The sequence below is a fragment of the Macrotis lagotis genome, chromosome X (genome assembly GCF_037893015.1).
Source record: "Macrotis lagotis isolate mMagLag1 chromosome X, bilby.v1.9.chrom.fasta, whole genome shotgun sequence".
NCBI classification, from domain to species: domain Eukaryota; kingdom Metazoa; phylum Chordata; class Mammalia; order Peramelemorphia; family Peramelidae; genus Macrotis; species Macrotis lagotis.
In genome coordinates, this window is record NC_133666.1 from 316,592,579 (window position 1) to 316,613,894 (window position 21,316).

Sequence of the window (21,316 nt, forward strand, 5' to 3'; positions counted from 1 at the left end):
ACAGGCAGATGTACCTCTGAAAATTTTATTTTATTGCATCAACTTCTCTCCATCCTAGATCTCTTCCATTCACTCTATTTGCACCGTTTTGGAATTTTTTAATTGCATATCTCTTTAAAAGATATAGTAGTAATATTTAGGTAATACTGTCACATTTGTTAAATGTCTTACAAATGTAATCAGGTTATCCTCAAACCAACCCAGTTATATCATTGCTAATATTGTTCCTATTTTACATGTAGAGAAGCTGATGCAAAGAAAATTTAAGTTAGTTCTTCATTATTATATCATTAATAAAAGTCTAAAGAAAGATTTGAACTGAAATCTTCCTTACTTCAAGTCTAACAGTATAACATTGCTGCCTATATCTACTTTAATTCAATGCATTTTTTTCTTCTTCCAATCTAACCCCTGTAGCCAGTATAAAATGGACAAATTTTTGGAAAGAGGATTCATGCATCCCTACCAAAATAAGTACCAAATACTAATTAACTGTCACTGAAAATAAGGGAAACACTAAAGCTTCAAGATAAAGAAAAACCTCTATCCCCCTACCACCACATACACTAGCCCTGCTCCCAACCTTCTTCCCACAGTCTCTGGGAAGTGTAAATTGTGTGACAAAGGAGCCCATCCTCCCCACCAACAACATTACCAACTAAACAATTGTGAAGGACAGATCTGCACATTAACTTAGTTAAAACAACAAGATTCCTTGAGGGAGAAACATGAGGCAATAATATCCTGGTAGGTCAAACCGTAGCTACAACCATAGCAACAAAAAAAGTTTTCTTCAAAATTCAGTGGAAACATTCTAGAATCCAAACTTAGAAGAACCTTAATAATTTCATTATCTGCATTTACAGAGCACTAATTATTTTCCCTGTGGAGGTATTCTAAGCCTCAAAATTAATTGTAATAAATATTGCATACATTTTTTTTTACCAACATCATTCTCAAACTCCCACAAGTTACTAACAACTATGAGAAGTTAAACCTAGGTGGCAGAGAGAAGCCAGGAACTTTGCTGACTTCTTTCCAGCTTCCCTCTAAACAGTTTCTGGAGCAATAGAACCTATAAAGATAAAGTGGAATATTTTGCAGTTTAAGATATCTTAGATGGACTTCAGGGAAGATCATGTCACTTATGTATAGAAGAGCTCAGGAGAGGTCAGACAAGTCAGTGGGAGGCTCTCAGCTCCAGTACAGATCAACTACAAACACTCTGGGCTCTGGTGAAGAAAGCCAATAGTACAACAATCCAACTGAAAAACCTCTAGGCCTAGTATTGCAGGCAAAGGGCAAGTCAAAGAATTCTAGCACAGTGGCTTGTCTAGGCCAGACAATTCTAGCAATGTGGGGAAGTCACTAACACCTGAAGCACCAATGCATGAAAATATAGTGAGTTAGCCTCTGACTTCCCATCCAAAAACTTGGGAAAGTACCCCTCTATGATTTAGTAGCAGAATTCAAATTTAAAAAACCCAAAGCAGGACAAACAAGAGTTAAAAATAGAAGAAAACCTTGAATTTAGCTACTATTGAAAGGAGAAAGATCAGAATGCCATCTTAGAAGAGGATATTGATTAAAAGGATATATGTGAAGCACCGTGGGGGAGTGAGAATTGGTTTCAAACCCAAAAAGTTCTCTTGAGATCAAAAAGGATTTTTAAAAGTCAAGTAGAAAAATTGGGAAAAGAAATGGGAGTCAATGACTTGGCAGAGGAAACAAAAATTAACTGAAGGAAAAAAAACGCATTTAAAATTAGAATTGGTCAAATGGAAAAGAAAATGAAAATCTAACTGAAGGAAATAAGCTTGAAAATTAGAATTGGCAAGTGGAAGCTAATCATTCAAGCAAAATTGAAAAGAAAAAGAAAAAAAAGAAGAAAAACTAAAACGTTTCATTGGAAAAACAACAGTACTGAAAAATATATCCAGAAGAGATAATTTAAGAATTATTAAACAACTTAAAAGCCATAATCAAAAAAAGAGCCAAGACAATAATTTTTTTTATTAAATCGAGGAAAATTTCTCAAACACCCTAGAATGAGAGGGCAAAATTGTATTTAAAGGATAATCTCTTGAAAGGAATCCCAAAATGAAAACATCAAATTCTAGAATTATCAGATCAAGGAGAAAATTTTGTAGGCAGTCAGAAAGAAACAATTAAAATAGCAAGGAACCACATTCAAGATTATGCTCAAAGTAATCTACTATTTAACCCAAGGACTACAACTTCTGTGAGAAAAGTTCATTATTTTAAAACAGTCTGTGGGGAAAACTTGAAAATTGTATGGCAGAAAGTAGGCATAGATCAATATCTCACAACATATGCAAAGATAACATCAAAATGGGTACATGACATGGACAAAAAGGGTAATACCATAAGGCAATTAGGTGAACAAGGAATAGTTTATCTATCAGATCAACACAGAAGGGAGGAGTTTATGACCAAACAAAAGATATAAAACATTATAAATTCCAAAGTGAATAATTTAGATCTTTTGATATTAAAAAGATTATTTGCTCAAATAAAAATGAATGCAACTAAGGTTAGAAAGAATACAGAAATGGGGAAATAATTTTCCTAATTAGTGTTTCTGTTAAAGGACTCATTTCTAAAATATATGAATTCGTTTAAATTTCCAAAAAGAAAAGTCATTGCCCAATTAATAAATGATCAAAGGATATGAACAAGTAGTTTTCAGATGAAGTAATAAAAGCTGTCTATAATCTTATGAAAAAATATTCTCCACCATTATTGATTAGATAATTGAAAAATCTATGATATACCACTTTATATATATGTGTGTGTGTGTGTGTGTGTGTGTGTGTGTGTATGTGTGTGTGTGTGTTTGTGTATACACATATACATATACATATATATATATATATATATATATACATGAGTACATACATATATACTTATTTATGCAGTTATCAAATTGGCTAAAATGCCAAACAGAAAAGAAAAGTATCAATGTTGGAGGGGATGTGCCAAAACTGGGAAACTTATACACTCTTAGTGAAGGTGTGCAATAATCCAATCATTCTGGAGCACAATTTGGAACTATGGCCAAATGACAATAAAGCTACACCTATCCTTTCATCCAGTAATACCACTGCTAGATCTAAACACCAAAGAGAAAATAAAAAAGGAAAAAGAACCTCATTAGCAGGTCTTTATATAGTGGCAAAAAATTGGCAATTGAGGGGATGTTCATCAGTTGGTTAGTGGCTGAACAAATTGTGTTATACAAATGTGATGGACTACTATTGTTCTGTTAGAAATCATGAACAGTTAACCTGAAGAAAATCATTGAAAGACTTAAATGAACTGATGCTGAATAAAATGAACAGAACCAACTGAAGCTTGTATTCATCAACAACATTATGTGGTGATCAACTATGATGAACTTAGCTTCTTTCAACAGTTCAGTGATCAAGGACAATTCTAGAAAAAGTGTGATGGAAAATACATCAACAGCAAGACAAAGAAAGAATGAATTCTGAATGCAAACCAAAGCATGCTATTTTCATTTTAAATTCAGTTCTTTTTATTTTTCTTCCTCATGTTTTTTCCCTTTAGTTCTGATTCTTCTTTCACAGTATGATTAATTTAGAATCATATTCAACATCACTGTACATGTAGAACCTATGTTAGATTGCTCACTCTTAGAGGGAGGCAGGTAGGGAGGGAAGAGGAAAACTGAAACTCAGAAAAGGTGAGAGTTGAAAACTATCTTTACATGCAATTAGAAAAATATAATAAAATAACATGCAAAAAGACTGTTATGAGACACAAAATTGCTTCAATTTAAGACCTTTCCTAAGATAACATTTTGAGAAAAGTTGCTAAAAATAGTTCTTCCTATGAAACTAGAATACCGTCTTCCATCGAAACATGTAATATTAATTGTATGAATACGCACAAACTAAAAAAGGACAGAGGCATTGCAGAATATGTGTTGTGACATGAGGTGAAGACTCTCCAGCACTGCTGGTTGTATTTATCTTTCTTGCGGTGTTGCCACATGGATTCACCATATGCAGCAACTCAATTGGCCTTCTTGAACCTTCTGTTTTCTTCCCAACTACTTACTACTCAACTATTTACTAATTCTTTCTTTAATCAATTGCTGGAACTCTTTTAGTTTACAAGATGTTACATATCTCAGAGCTGTTTCTACTATTTGTCTTTGATTCATCATAGCTATGATTACTACTTGGCAAGGAGCTATATGGTGAGATGTCATGGCTAATAATGGAGAGGAAAAGGAGAAAAATCCCTTCTCCATCAAAAGGTAAAGAACTATTCCCTAGTATGAAATGTATTTTCTATAGATGCTTCTCCTTTATATTTCAAGGAAATGTGTTCTTTGCTACTTATTTCAACTGGTTACAATACTGAAAGACTGGATTTTTTGTTTTTGTTTCTAAAAGGCAATGGGGATTAACTGACTTGCTCAAGGTCATACAGCTAGGTAATTATTAAGTATCTGAGGCTAGATTTGAACTCAGGTTCTCCTGACTCCAGGGTCAGTGCTTTACCCACTTCACCACCTAGCTGCTCTGAAAGGGTAGTTTTTAAAGAGAAGCTAGAGCATAGCCAATTTTCATACAGTCAATGAGAGAATGCCTTTCTAATTGATTGAATAGAATTTCTTCATATTTTGTAAAGTAATAATAAAATTAAAACACTCTTTGTGTAGCACATGTGTTGTCCATGTAGGGTTTGACTATGTGTATACAGGGTTCTGCATAAAACTGGATCATAATAAGGAGTGAAAAGGTGTCTCTAGAGTGCAAAGAGGGGAAGCAAGGTAAAGGCTGGCCACAAGGATTCCCTCAAAGAAAATATAGTAAGCTATTGTTAGAGTAAGGGGAAGGGATGCCCCAATGTATATAGAGAATTGCATCAAATTTATTAAGTTGCAAGTCATTCCCCAATTGATAAATGGTCAAAGGATATGAATAGACAGTTTTCAAATGAAGAAATTAAAGTTATGAAGAAAATTCCAAATCATTATTAGTTAGATAAATGCAAATTAAAACAACTATGAGGTATCACTTCACACCTATCAGATTGACTAAGATGAGCAAAAGGGAAACTGATAAATATTCGAGTGGTTGTGGGAGGATTGAGACATTAAGCATTGCTGGAGGGGTTGTGAAATGATTCATCTATTGAAGAGAGAATATGGAACTATGCCCAAAGAGCAAAAAAAACCTGTTTATTCCCTCTGACCCAGAAATTCCACTTCTAGGTCTATATACAGAAGAAACCATAAAAAATGGGGAAAGTCCCACATGTTCCAAAATATTCATAGCAGCTCTTTTTATAATGGCAAGGAATTGTTCATTGAGGGAAGGCCCATCAATTGGGGAATGGCTTAAAAATTTATGGGACAAAGGGGCAGCTAGGTGGCGCAGTGGATGGAGCACTGGCCCTGGAGTCAGGAGTACCTAGCTGTGTGGCCTTGGGCAAGCCACTCAACCCCATTGCCTTGCAAAACCCTAAAAAACAATTTATGGGACATGAATATTATGGAATTAAAATGAGCTATAGGACAGAAGGGAGTAGAACCAAGAGAACAATGTACACATTAGCAACAACATTGTGAGATGATCAACCTTGCTCCTCTCAGCAGTTCAGAGAGTTTGGACAACTGTATTTGACTGGCTGTGGACTATATTATGTCCATCTGGAGAAAGAAAAGCAAAACAAAGCAAAATTTAAAAAAAAAACTCTTCAGAATTTGAAGAAAATTTTACAAAAATTATCTCTGTATTTCTTTCCCTTGATCCCATTTCCTAATATCGAAAATGGCTAATCTGTAAACATTTTATCATAAATATATATGTACAATGTTAACCTGTTAGCCCACTGAGGTAAGGGGGTTAGGAAGGGAGGGTACAAGGAAATTTTTAACTTAAAAATATCCCAGATTTATGTGAATGAATTTTGAAAATACTTTTGTAACATGTATTTGGAAAAATAAAATAGCAATTAAAAAGACAGATAAAACAATAAGGAAAAAAACACACACACTCACATACACACCCTATTCTACTTAATAAGATCTTTTATCCAAGCAAGGAGAACTATATATTTGTATGTATATGAAACTACACAAATATAAATGTCTCTTCTCTTTCTTCTCTTTTTTCTCTCTTGTCTTGTCTTGTCTTGTCTTGTCTTGTCTTCTCTTCTCTTTTCTCTGCTCTGTTCTGTTCTCTTTTTTCTGTCTTTGTCTCTCTCATCCTCTCTCTTTCTCTCCTTGTCACTGCTTCTCCCATCTCTCTGATTTTGTCTCTGTCTGTCTCTGTTTCTTTCTGTCTTTGTCTTGCTCCCTCTATCTGTGTTTGTATGTGTATGTGTGTGTCTGTGTTTGTATCCTTTTGTATCAGGAATATATCAGGTCTGCTAGACTTCTAGATACGAGCATTATTTTTGCAGTCCTGTCTCCAATTTTTCTTTTTTTTTCTTTCTTTCTGTTTTTTAGATTTTTGCAAGGCAATGGGATTAAGTGACTTTCCCAAGGCCACATAGCTAGGTAATTATTAAGTGTATGAGGCCGGATCTGAATTCAGGTACTCCTGACTCCAGGGCCAGTGCTCTATCCACTGTGCCACCTAGTCTCTCCTCCAGTTTTTCTTGATGTCATAATAATTTTGATTTCATAATAATTGTCTCTGGCTCTCTCTGGCTCTCTCTCTCTTTCTCTCTGTCTCTGTCTCTGTCTCCATCTTTATCTCTCCCTCTCTGTCTCTTCTTACACTCATTCTCTCTGTCTCCATATGTATATACATATGTGTATAAAATGACTTCTTATTCATGTGTCAGTTTCCAATGATCCATCACCAAAACCTACCAAAGAAACTTAGGTTGAATTTTCAAAGTAGATCTAATCAAAAACTAAAGAACTACAAGATCTCTAAATTTATGCTTATACTGTAACCATTGTCTATAGTTACAAAGTGTTCAGAGTTCAATTCAACTAATAATTTACCCGTCTATCAGCTAGATATTTTAATCATTCTTGAGTCAAGAATGATCACTGTATTCATTTTATGCCTTTCACTATTTTTATATTATTATGCATATTAGTCTATATGTTTCTTACTTAATTCTGCTTCCATTTATACACATCTTCACCAAATTCTTCGCAAGTGTTCATATCAATTTTGAAGTGCACAACTATATTTGCTTATTTGAATCCTTTCATTCAACTATTAAACTATTAATAGAGAGTTGTTTTGTTTTCAGATTTATAACAGAAATATTCATTTTATACATAAATTTTTGTGTGAACATTTTAAGATATTGAGCATTTTATATTCCTTTATATCTGTGTGTACATATATATATGTGTGTGTACATCTTATTGTATTATACTAATAAATGTTTGTCTTAAATCATTCAAATCATTTCACAATTTCACAATAAAATTTAGCATTGTTTTCCAAAAAATGGTTATGAAGTGAAAACGTTACTATAATATGGCTTATTTAAATCTAAATGAATTGCATACTCTTTTCACATAATTCTTGAAATTGGACATAATTCATAAGACAATTTTTTAAAAAAAACTAATGAGAGTAAACTTTGATCTGCATTTAAACTCACAGTTCCTTCTCTGGATCATGATGATAATCTCCAATTATTTTGTTAATTGTACTACAAAAGTAATCAATTGTATCAGGGTTGATACAGCATGTTACTATTAGTGTGTATAATATTCTTCTGTTTTGACTCACTTCACTGCATCAGTTCAAGCAGCTGTTACCATGCTATTCAGAAATCCGTATCTCATGATTTATTTTTTCTCTCTCATAATTTCTTAAAGGACAATAATGTTCCATCACATTCATTTGCCACAATTTCTTCAGTCATTCCCAATTGATAAGCAACCTTTCAATTTCCAATTCATTGCCATTATGAAAAGAATTGCTCTGAAAGAGTTATATGTTTTTGTTGCTCTGAGTTTTTTATCATTTCCCATGATTTCTTTGGGATACAGACCTAGTAGTTGTATCATTGGATCAAAAGGTATGCATAGTTTTATTGCCCCTTGGACAGAATTCCCAATTGCTCTCCAGAAAAGTTGAGTTATTTTACACTACCACCAACAATGCATTAGTATCCCAGTTTTCCCACATGCCATCCAACATTGACCACATTCTTTTTTAGTCATTTTGGTCAGTCTGATAGTTGGAGATGGTACCTCAGAGTTGTTTTAGTTTGCATTTATCCAATTAATAGTGATTTAGAACATTTTTATATCTCTATAGATAGCTTTAATTTCTTCATCTGAAAATTATCTTTTCATATCCTGTTACCAATTATAAATTGGGGAATGACATGTAATCTTACAAATTTGACTTAATTTCCTAGAAATGTGTCCTTTATCAGAAAAATTAGTTCTAAAAATTGTTTCCAGCTTACTGAATTCTTTTTGATGATACATTGGTTTTATTTGTGGAAAAGCTTTTCAATTTAATATAATTAAAATTATATATTTTGTCTTTTATAATTTTTTTTTTATTACTTCTTTGATCAACAGATTCTCCCCTTTCCATATATCTGACAAACCATTCCTTTTTCTGCTAATTGGCATATTGATTCAACAGTTTTGTCTAAATCCTCTACCCATTATCGTAATAGAGCATATCAGATGTTGTTGTTCTAGGCCTAGTTCTTGCCATATTATTGTCCAGTTTTCCCAGCAGTTTTTATTAGAGTGAGCTCTTTTCCCAGAAGCTGGAATTTTGGGGTTTATCATAAAACAGATTACTGCTGTTTCTTTTTCATTGATCCACTACTCTAGTTCTTAGCCAATGCAAAATTAATTTGATGACTGATGCTTTATAATTTAATTGTAGATCTAGTATACCTAAACCATCTTTCTTTGAGTTTTTCATTATTACTTTGATATGCTTGACCTTTTCTCCATGTGAATTTAGTTCCTATTTTTGTCTAGTTCAATAAAGCAATTTTTTGGAAGTTTGATTGGTATGGCACTAAATAAGTCATTTAATTTAAGAAGAATTGTCATTTTTATTATATTGGCTTAACCTACCCATGAGCACTTGAGGTTTGCCCAGTTATTTAGATAGATCTGATTTTATTTGTTTATTTAGTTGTTTACATATAGTTGGTTTACTTAGCTGTTTTGTTTATTTAGTTGTTTTCATATGGTTTTTGAGTCTGCCTGGGGCAGACTCCCAAGTATTTTAGGGTGTCTGCAATTAATTTAAAAGGGAATTCTCTTTCTATTTCTTGCTGCTTTGTTTTGTTAAAAGTATATAGAAATGCTGATGATGTATATAGGTTCATTTTATATCATGTAACTTTGCAAAGTTTCTAATTGTTTCAATGGGTTTTTTAAAATAATTATTTGGATTCTCTAGATATACCTTTATATTATCTGCTAAGAGTGAGTTTTGTTTTTTCATTATGAATTCTAATTTCTTTATTTTGTTTTAATTCTCATTTTGAAAGCTAACATTTCTAATACAAAATTATTTAATAATTGTGATAACAGGACTTTTTGGTTCACTATTGATATTATTGGAAATATTTCTAGTTATTCCTCATACAAATATTTCTTCTTAATGGTTTTAGATAGATAGTACTTATTATTTTAAGGAACAATCCATTTATTCCTATGGTCTCTAGTACTTTTTTTGGGTAAGGTAATGGGGTTAAGTGACTTACCCAAGGTCAAATAGCTAGGTAATTCCTAAGTGTCTGAGGCTGGATTTGAACTCAGGTCTTCCTGACTCCAGGATTGGTGCTCTAGCCACTGCACCATCTTGCTGACCCTGGGATGCAAATATTTCTCCTCTAAAGACTATCTATCTGTACAACATTTTAGTAGCAAATAGAATATCCCATCACATTCTTTCCTATCTTTTCTTTATTTTTCTAACTTTCTAGATTTTGAAATATATGTTAATTTCCCATACATTGGAGATTAAGTGTATTCATTTAATGATGTGACTTTTTAAAATATCAATTTTAAATTGTTTAATTTTTAATGATTTAATAATTACTTATGGGTAATTGTGGGCAATCATTTGGTCCATCATAATCTTTCAGTTTTGTACTATTTAAATATTGAGTCTTTGTTTTATTATTAAATAAAATTTTTTTCAATTATTTTTGTGACTTGCTAAGTGACTTGCCCAGAGTCACACAATTAGTAGTTATCACATGTCTGGACCTGTCGATGCTCTCTCTACTGTGGCACCTCACTGCTTTATTGTTTGTTTCTTTCTTCTCAATAATTTTTAGACCTCCTAATATTAAGACATTTCTAGGACATTGAAAATGAAATGTCTAATTGTTTTTCTTCATGTTGGATTCCACTCAGTGAAGGTACTGGGACTGAATTTATAAATCTAAGAAAAATGAGCTATGTGGCTAAGATAAATTTAAATTTATGATCTGAAGAGGCAATTAAACAAATTTAATTGATATTTTTTCTAGATTCATGTTATGAAAGGTTTTCAACATTAATTCATGTACATATGCATATTTTTAAGTTACATAATTTCCTTCCACCCTCTCTTGCTACCGGCTTCCCTTCAGTGCCAATCAGGTGAATATTGTACATAAACATTTGTGTTAAACATGCTTGAAGACTAGGCATTTTTGGTATGAGAAATTTGGATTGAGGACAAAATACATATGAGATTTTTTGAAAAGAGTGAATATGATGTTCATTAGAATCTAAAGGAATTTTTGTTTTGTTTTTCTTCCTCTGGATGGGGATAGCATTGTCCATTGCCTGTCTAATTAGACTGTTCTAGCTCTCTGAACATCTGAGAGCAACTACCTGCATCAGAGGGGACCATCTCACAATGTTGTTGCTAATTTGTATGTTGTTCTCCTGTTTCTGCTCCATTCCCTCAGCATAAGATCTCGTAATTTATTCCATGCTTCTCTAGAATCTGAACATTTATTGTTTCTTATAGAACAATAGTATTTCATAATATTCATGGACCATAACTTGTTTACCTATTCCCAATTGATGAATGTACTCTCAAATGCTGTTTTGGAACATGTGGAACTTTTTCCATTTTTTAATGATTTCTTTTGGATACAGATCTAGTATGGGAATTGCTGGATCAAAGGTTATTATCAGTTTTATTGGTCTTGGAGCATAATTCCATATTGCTCTCCAGAATGGTTGTATCAATTCACAACTCTACTAGCAATGCAATAATGTCATAATCCACCCACAGTCTCTCCAGCATTGAACATTTTCACTTTTTCTCATCTTAGCCAAACTGATAGGTGTGTGTGTTGATATCTCATAGTTGTTTTAATTTGTATTTCTTTGATCAATAATGATTTGGAGCACTTTTACATATGATTACATATAGCTTTAATTTCTATGACTTGAAAACTATCTATTCAAATCCTTTTACCATTTATCAATTGGGAAATGACTTGTAACCATATACATTTGAAGCCGCTGTCTATATATTTTAGAAATGAGACATTTATCAGAACCCCTAATTGTGAAAATTGTTTCCTAGCTTTCAGTTTTTCTTCTAATTTTGGTCACATTGATTTTATTAGTGCAAAAACTTAAAAATTTAATGTAGTTTAAATCATCCATATTGCAATTCATAATGCACTCTATTACTTGCTTGGTCATAAATTTCTCCCCTTTGAAGAATTCCAACATATGGAATATTTCTTGTTTTATTAATTTATCCATGGCAACACACTTTATGTCTAAATTCTGTAGCTATTTTAACCATATTTTGGTATATGATATCAGAGGTATCTGTGCTTAGCATTTGTCATACTATTTTTCCAGTTTTCCCAAAAATTTTTGTCAGTATGTTCTTATCCCAGAAGCTAATGACTTTGGGTTTATCAAACAGTAGATTACTGTAGTCACTCATTATGATTTCTTTTGTACCTATCCTGATCCACTGAAACAACCCTCTATTTCATAGCCAGTAACAGGCAGTTTTGATGACTCCCCTTTTATAGCATAATTTTAGATCTGATACAGATAGGTGAACTTCTTTTGCATTTTTTTATTGCTTCTTTTGATATTCTTTTCCTCTTGTTGCTCCAGATAAATTTTGTAACTATTTTTTCTAGCTTGGTAAAAAATATTTGGTAGTTGGATTGGTATTACACTAATTTAATTTATACAGAATTGCTTTTTTTATTATATTAACTAAACCTAAACAAGAGCAAGTGATATTTTTTCCAGTTGTTTAGATCTCACTTTATTTGGGTGAGAAGTGCTTTGTAACTAGCTATGTTCACACAGTTTCTGGGTGTGCTTGGGAGGTAGATACCCCAAGTATTTAATGTCCCCAGTTACTGTAAATGCAATTTCTCTATCACTTGCTCTTGTTTTTTGTTCTTCATATATATATGTGTGTGTGTGTGTGTGTGTGTGTGTGTGTTTGTGTTTGTGTGTGTGTAAATGCTGATAATATATGTTAGCCTATTTTCTATCCTGCTACTTTGCTAAATTTTTTGTTTCAAGTAGGTTTTTAGATGATTTTTCTCAGTTTCTCTAAGTATACCATCATATCATCTTCAACAAGTAGAAAACTTTGCTTCCTCTTTGCCAATCAGAATTGTCAATCAATTTCTTTTCCTTCTCTTGTTGCTAAAGCTAACATTTCTAATACTATATAGAAGTGATCTGGTGATAATGGGCACCCTTGTTTCCACCCTGATCTTACTGGAAATTCTCCTACTTTATCTCAATTACATTTTATATTTGTTGATGATAAAATTTCTGGATCATATTAAGATATTGGATAGTCTTTTGACATATTTTTGTTTTGATAGAGAATTATGTGTTGGGTGATAATGCAAATAGGTTCAATTTTATTACATCCTACAAGCATTATGTAAAGCATAGTACCTAATGAAGAGGAGAAAGCAACAAAAAAATTAATCACAGCTTGGTACTTGCCGATACAACTAATATTAGATTTTATTGAACTTGTAGATAGGAAAAATAATTAAGAATTTTTCATCTACATTTGAAATGAATATAAAAATGATTAAATATTGCAATGAAGGAGAACCTGTTTAAAGGGGACAAAATTCCTAACCCAAACAATTTTTGTAAATTTCCCATTTCCATATCCTAAATTCAAGTCCATGGCTAAAGGTAGAGTGAAGAGATCTAGAAAGGTCCTTTTCAGGAGTGTAAACAGAGGAATTGCCTGCCACTGATTTCAGTATGACTTTGTTATACTGTTAAAAAGGGTACCTTACACAAATTTTCAATAGTGATTTATTTGTGCATCTATAATCAGAAACATCTAACTCTCAATAGAACAGTAATCATCACTAAATGATCATTCCACCATCTCTTCCTTTATCCACATCAATGATAAAATATCTTGAGCAATGTAACTCTATTTTTTCCCTTATTATCACCATCATATGATGCTTTTAATAATATTCAAATAGAAAATGTTAATAAAATTTCTTTGAAATGACTCTATTCCATCCCATTCAAACTGAACATCTTTGATTATTTATCATATTACAAGGAGAATACTAGTAAGCCTACATTAGAGAGTAGCAACAGGTGATAGGATCATAGTGTCACAGATTCAGAATTGGAAGAGATATTAAAGGTCAACTGTTTTATATGTTTCATTTAACAAATGAAGAACTGAAGGCCCAAAATATCAAGTTATTTGACCAAGATCAAATACAGATGAAATATTTTAATCCAAGACCTCTGAAACAAGAATTAATATACTCAGTGAGATGAAAAATTGGGTCATCTTTTTTTCAACATTCATCCATATTCATATGTATATTTTTAAGTTACAAAATTTCCTTCCACTCTCCCTTCGCACCTCCCTCCTCTCAGAGATTAACAGTCAGGTTAACACTATACATACATATTTTTGATAAACATACTTACAGATAATCATTTTATGTATGAGGAATTAGGATTAAGGGAAAGTGATACATAAAATATAATTTTTATAAAGTGTTCATCAGATTCTGAAGGGTTTTGTTTTGTATTATATTTTTTTTTCTTCTGAAATTGGTTCTTCTTTTGTCTAAATTCTCATCTAGCCCTTAGTCATTAAATGGAACTTCAGACAAACTGCTATCTGGGGAGAAACCTTTAAATAGAAAGACCAGTCACCCACTGCATCCTGGACTGTTACCAGTCATTTAGACCTTTATCTTGTCACTGGACTCTAATGACTCTGAAGGGAAAAGTGAGATTGATGACTTTGCACATCTCTGCTTCACTCAAGTCCAATTCAAGCCCAAGTCAAGACATAAAATTTTGGTGCTATTGGTTCTTTTCAAAATGAAAGATAAAATATGAAAGATGAACAGTAAATAAAACAGCCAAAATTGTCCACTTACTTCAACTATCACTTTTAAGGTATTGTTATACGAGGAGATGTCATGAAATGGAAAGCAAGCAGTAGGGGAATATAGCAGAAAGAAGACTGCACAGTTGTGCTTATCTGTTGTGAGGATCATAACAAATTAGAGGGGAAAGTATGCCAGGCAGGCTTCCTCTTAACTTAGAAGAAAGCAATTAAATTCAGAACCACAGAAGGGAAAAATTTAAGGAGAAAGTAATACACTCTGTAATTAGTCAGACTGGATCAGAAGCCTTATGTTTTCAGTCTTGTACTCACTCCCATGCTTAGATTGATTGACAAATTTAGCCAGCTTTCACCAAGAAGAAAGGTAATTGGTGAACAGATGTTTAAGAAGTAAGTTTTCAAGTGATTTTAAATAAGGAGGGTGATAAGGAATACAGAGAATATCAACTGGGGATTTATGGTACAAACTTAACAGGAAGGATTAGGCATTGCACTCAAGCATGAGGATGCTTTTACAAACTAAAGGGAGAGGGCAATTGGGGAAGGGGGTGCTATGGTATTAAGGTGATTTCCAGAGATACTAAAATTGAAAACAGGTGGAGGCAATATGTTGAAGATTCCCATGTTTGTCCTTGGAATATTCAATCTCTTTTTCTATGCAACATTTTCCATTCCATATCCAATCATCAAGATTGATCTCAAGAAATACTATGATATTAAGTTATTGAAACCCAACTATACACATAGGATTTTCCTTCTCCTTATTTATTTTAAAATGAAAGATTTTGCTATATGATAAAGTATGTCCTGGCATCAGAAGACTCAAATTGTCCTTGAGAGATGGGAATAGAGATTTGACCATCTTTCCAATATCTAGAAACTGAAACGTAAAATCATCTCTATACCTTTGGCTGAAACTAGCCAAAAAGCATCTTTGGTCTGCTATATGAAATAAAGTGACTGAAGACACCAAGAAAAGTGCAAATGTAATTTAGGTGAGTTGTATATAGTTTTAAGTCATTAAAATGTCTTAACGTTTTTAAGAAATTGATCAAGTGTAGAAAAATTTGATAAAAAAATTTAAAAAGTGGTTCAAATATGGGATATTCCAACTAGCAATAAGAGATGTGCAATAAAAGATTTCAATGGAAACCTATTGAATGGAGAGGTCTTGAGAGAGAAACATGAAGATTGAGAAATGGCAGAAATAAATTTTGTCTTCTTTTTTAGTTTTACCTTAAGTTCTAGTGGCTTCAATTGAATGAAAGAACATCAAAAGGAAAAGGTCAGGGACTTGGGTAGAATGAGATTTCATAAGGAAAAGCAAAGCAAAGAAACATTAATCTTCAACTTCAGCTGTCATTATTATGAGTTAAATTAGGAAATAGCATCACATATATAACTGCATATGCATCAAGTGAACCATTTAAAATAAAGTGGAAAGAATAGCAGGTTGAATAATAAGAAGAGAGGTTTTTTTTCCCCAAACATGCTAAACAACAATGTGACAGCAAATGAAAATAAGACTACAAAGTAGACTAATACTTTACACATAAGCATATATGTAAGACAAGGAATTATTGAAGGTACCATACATGTGAACACAGGTTTTACTATGTCACTATAAATGAAGTTTGTCCTTCAGTCTCAAAGTTGTAAGAAATTGGAGAGTCATAAGGGTAATATAGACAACCTCCTAAAAGTTTCCCCTTATCTCTTGCTCTAGTTGAAAATACTACCTTTTTGTAAAGGGTCAAAGTTAAGAATTCTGGCCATGAAATTCTCTTGGGATAACATGAGACCCAGATGTTTGCACAAGGTCAGAATGCTTTGATAGCAGCAAATATCTGAGTGTGCTCTGTACTCAGGAAGGAGCTGTGGTCCTTCTTTACTTAACCATTTTCTTACTCCTTTGAAGTTGATAGAAAAGAGAGAGCATCTATTGTGAAAGAGGAAGCCTAAGAGTAATCCTTGAGTTATACTGATTTGCATACATAAAAGAGGCCAATAAAGTCCAAAGAGTGGTCTCACATGTATAAAAAAAGGACTGTCTGCTTGCAAAGGCACAGATGTAGTGTCTTGATAATAAAACCTGTTACGCATCTTTCCTGGTTGAACTCTCATTATTGAACATGCTGGTCATGTCCATTTGGCACCAATGAAGACCTTGGAACTATGGTAAGAACTGGCTGCCCAAAAGGAAAAGTCAAAGGACTTTTCACCTTTTTTCAGCCAATCAGGTCCTAGCAAATCAATTCTTCAGGTCAGTAGTGTTTCCAGTGAAAGAGTTATAGAACCCACCATTTAGCTTTGACCGCCTTCTATTAGCTTCTGTATTTTATCTTATAAAAAAAAAAAACAACTTATCACTTGTCCCAAATTCTCCTGTACTCAAATTCCTCTATTGATTCTATTTTCATCTGATCATCTTCCAAGTCTCATTTCTTTATTTCTAATGCCTACAATGTGACCCTCTCTTTATCAGTGACCATTTATATTATTAAACTCAAAATTCTATCTTTATTTCACATACGAACATAATCAGTATTCTTTGAATAGTCAGCAAGAAATTATTTGACATAATTTATCAGGTATAATTTCTAAAATTAATATTCAGATATATTATATACAATATGCATAGCTATATCTAATTCAATGTGTAAATATATGTATATTATATATGTAAAATGAATATTTATATATGCATATAATATTTGTGGTGTTTTTATATAATATATATAAATATATGAATATACATTATATATATATATATATATATGTGTGTGTGTATATATAAATATTTGTAAGCCATCCATGTGTTTGGACATGTCTGTGTATTAAACTGACAAATGCAATTTTCTCTAGCCATCTTTTCCTCTGAAAATCATTCATCCTCAAGTGCGTCCTTTCATTTCACTTAACAGAAGGCAGTTTCATTTCAAATCCTCCAAAGTGTGTTACTTCTGAAACATTTTTATCTCAATATTAATTGTCATCAGACAGATATGATCAATTTGGGAGAAACAGGTTTGGAAGTGGTCATTTTGAATTGTTCTTTTTAAGGTAACTTAAGAGTGTGATTTGGGGGGAGTTTTTTGAATGTGATTTTTCATAAAAATTCTTATTTAAAATCTGGAATGAGATACTTAATTACCTAACTCTGTGACTTTGGGTAAGTAACTTAACCCAATTGCTGTGCAAGGGAGAGAGAGAGAGACAGAGAGAGAGAGAAAGAGAGAGAGAGAGAGAGAGAGAGAGAGAGAGAGAGAGAGAGATTGAGAGATTATTAGGACCTCAATCCAGATTTCTTTACTCTTCAAACAATTTTAAGAAGATCAGTTACCTGGTTTATTTATATTAAAATTAGGAGAAACAAACTAAAAACTTCAAGAACAAAATGAAAGCCTATTCTTCTAATTGATAGGAGAAAAATCTGACAGGTGATAGCATGACCATATATGGTACAGAAGAAAATTATAAAAATAAACGTAAGAACTTATGTTAAAACAGTTAAGTAATTTATTACAGAGAAAAGAATGCTTTGATTCTTTTAAAGGCTAGAGGGCATCAATATTTTTTGCTTTTGTCTATTACCATGGGATTGTAGAGATGAACTTATCTCTGTCTCTCTATTTCTATCTCTGCCCCATCTCTCTCTCATTCTGTAACCTACCCCTGCTGCAATATGTCTGAGAAAGTTGCAGTATGTCTGACTGTGACTTACCAGATCAATGCAACTTTAGAATGCTCTACCACAGACTGCGCACAAATAGCTTACATGAAGATTGGGATGGATTCTCTGAATTTGTGCATCTTGCATTTCTTTTGAGCTATTTCAATTCTGCTTTGATCATAAAGTATAACGCCTTCTTCAATTTAGGGCACATCAAACTAGATCATCCTGTGCCAGTATCTTTCATGTCATGAAAACGTTTCCAAAGTTCTTCAACAAGATCTTGAGATGTTCTTCCTTCTGACTGCATGTGAACATTTGCCTTATGTGAATTTTCCTTATAAATAGCCATTTTGGCCAGTGTATGCTTGGCATTCAAACAAAGTAGCCAGGAGATTTGTCTAGGGGAAGTATTTTGGATAGTATTGGGTCTTAAGATATGGGAAAGATTAAGTTTAATGAGAGAACATTAAAGGCCTGGGTCTGAATCCTACCAATGAAAATTTGTAGTTGTATAATCATAAGCAGATCTCTTAGGTTCTCTGAGTTGTAATTTTCTAATATTTAGACACCTAACATATTCCTTACCACACAGTGTTTTTGTAAAAATGAAATGTATCTGGATAAGTATATAATAGACTTTTAGCTAATTTTATATTTCTGTTACTGTAACTCATCATTTAACGTTGGTCCTATAAGCTTTTATGTGTCTTCAATACTTTTGAAAGTTTAAAAATATTCTAAAACTAACAAATAATTAAAATACTATGTATCAGTTAGAAGTTAGTGAAATAAAGCTTTTTTTTCCATGCAATTTTACATTTTCTTTGAAAATTTTCCATGTCTGCCATGGTTCCCAGATTAAGAAGATTTATTATTGGTGAAAAGAAGGGTCTGAACATGGACTTGGAAGTAAAAACATCATATGGATTCTGGAAATGGAACTAGTCAAACAGACTAAATTAAAGCATTGTGCAAAAGGATTATGTGAGATAAGGCAAATTGAAATCAGATTATGGAGACCTTAATTCTCAAGCTAAGTAGCTCAAAATTTATTCTGTTGACAATGGAGAACATTTTTGAGCAGAATGTGTAGTCATTCATCAATATGATCACTGTAATTAGACTCAGCATATATTTGAGGAAGTAGGCATTAGTTGTTAATACTCCAAAATTTAATTATGATGAATTTTCAAAATTCCACATGAAAATAAGAGCAATAGTAATAAATTACTTGAGTGACTAGAATTTTTTTAGAATAAGTAGCTTTAGAGGCTTTTGTGTTTTTTGTGTTATTATGTCTCATTTAATATTTGTACATTAGAAATTCAATTTAAAGGAATTGCAGAGGATTTCTATCTTTTAAGAGCATTTTAGACCTGTTTTGTATTAAAAATTGACTAACTTGAACCAACTCAGGAGAATAGATACTGGAAATTTGCTATCTCTAACTGCTTTAATTCTCTCCTCAACACTGTTTCTATTGCACACCCCAAGCTACTCAGGCATTCCTTCAGAAGAGAAAACAGTTCAAGTAAAAACAAGATCATTCCTCCTTTCACAAAATAATGAGCATAGGAATTATTTTTAGTACTAATCCCTGTGCTTGTTTCTATACCTAATCCAACATAGAGGGACTCTGTGATTGTGCTGATTAAGGGCCTTGTTCTCTCTGAATCTGGAAGCACTTGACTTCAACTCATGCCTCACTTCACAAGCCAGGTTGCATTAGTTAACCAGAGTACAATGTCTTCCCTGTGTTGTTGTTTAATTAAAAATCAAACAATTCACCTTTAATTCTATGTCCAGTCTAAATATTATCCTTTTCTCATGCCTCATTTGAGTCAAATGAGTAAAATAAATGAAGTGATTATGAAATATAAACAGGAGAGAAAAGACTGCCGAATATTAATTGTCCATTTCCTATTTGCATTTTGACAAATCATGAATGAATAGGTTTGCCCTAGTGACCATCTGTTCAGTTGTAGATATCACAATGATTTATTATATTAGATCATTTGGCATTTTAGAGCAGGAGTATTATCAACACCAGATTATGTGGACAAAACTTCCTTTCTTTTGAACTTCAACATAAAATAATAAGACTCTGAAAATGTCTGAAAAGTATATCTTTTGCCTGATTATTTTTACATATTTATGTCATTTTGTGTCTTTCAGAAGATGCTTATAAGACCCAAGTTCGGATTGATGATGAACCTGCATACCTGGATATTTTGGATACAGCTGGACAGGTAAATGATATACCCAGGCTATGTTTTTTCCCGAACTATATAGACAAATTTAAACTTCAACTACTCAATTTTTAGGGGAAGAAATGAGCTTAATTTATCATAAATAGAGTTATTAGATTCTTTCTGATTTATTGCAGTATTTTTTAACCTATAAGTTATGGATTGGGTTATAATATTCCCAAGATTTTATTTGGGTTTTTCTTTCAATGATTTTAATATTCTATACATTTTACTTTGTTATGTGATGTGAAAAGATATGTATAGGTATTTTTTTTAGGTTTTTGCAAGGCAAATGGGATTAAGTGGCTTGCCCAAGCCCTCACAGCTAGCTAATTATTAAATGTCTGAGGCTGGATTTGAACCCAGGTACTCCTGACTCCAAGGCTGGTGCTTTATCCACTATGCCACCTAGCCACCCCTTATGTATAGGTTTTTTTTAAATATTCTAGTAATGAGATGCCTATATTTTCATTTCTCATCATTGTTTTTTGATCTGAATATACTTAAATAATTCTTTTCAATCAATTTCCCAGTAGAATTAATTTTTTTCTCTGTAACACCTGGCATTTACTCACATTTTTACATATTGTGACTAATATTTCTTCTTGTTTTATCTATTTGGTCCACTTTAATTTTCAGGAAATCTGTTGCTTTATATGGCTTTGCATATATTATACATTATACAATATATTGTTTTCCTTTCTAATGCTAACTTTCATAGCTCTCATTTTCTTCCATTTTTTAACATAAATTTCTGACTTGGTTTTAGGTCTGAGCAACATTCCTGCTGACCAGCTGTAAATAACTGCTGGCACTAGCCCTTCTCAACCATCTAGAAAGCTCTGTTAGTGTAGAGTATGAGAATATCAGGCTTCCCTTTGATGAGAGATTGCTGCTTTCATGATTTTATTTCAACTTGGAGATTTAGCAGGACTCAGGTTAATCCTGGAGGCTAGAACAGAGAACTTGCTCTACTCCTGGAATCTGAAACCCATGATTGATGAATATTTCTGAACTTGTTC

General features: G+C 32.6%; 1 protein-coding gene across 1 annotated transcript in view; it reads left to right on the plus strand.

Annotated features, from left to right (window-relative positions):
- RIT2 (Ras like without CAAX 2) overlaps nucleotides 1-21,316 on the plus strand; it is a 548,346-nt gene that overhangs the window by 171,806 nt on the left and 355,224 nt on the right. The window contains exon 3 of the mRNA XM_074204070.1: nucleotides 20,221-20,294. Within this exon, the coding sequence (XP_074060171.1) occupies nucleotides 20,221-20,294 (74 nt within the window). The remainder of the gene's footprint in view (nucleotides 1-20,220; nucleotides 20,295-21,316) is intronic.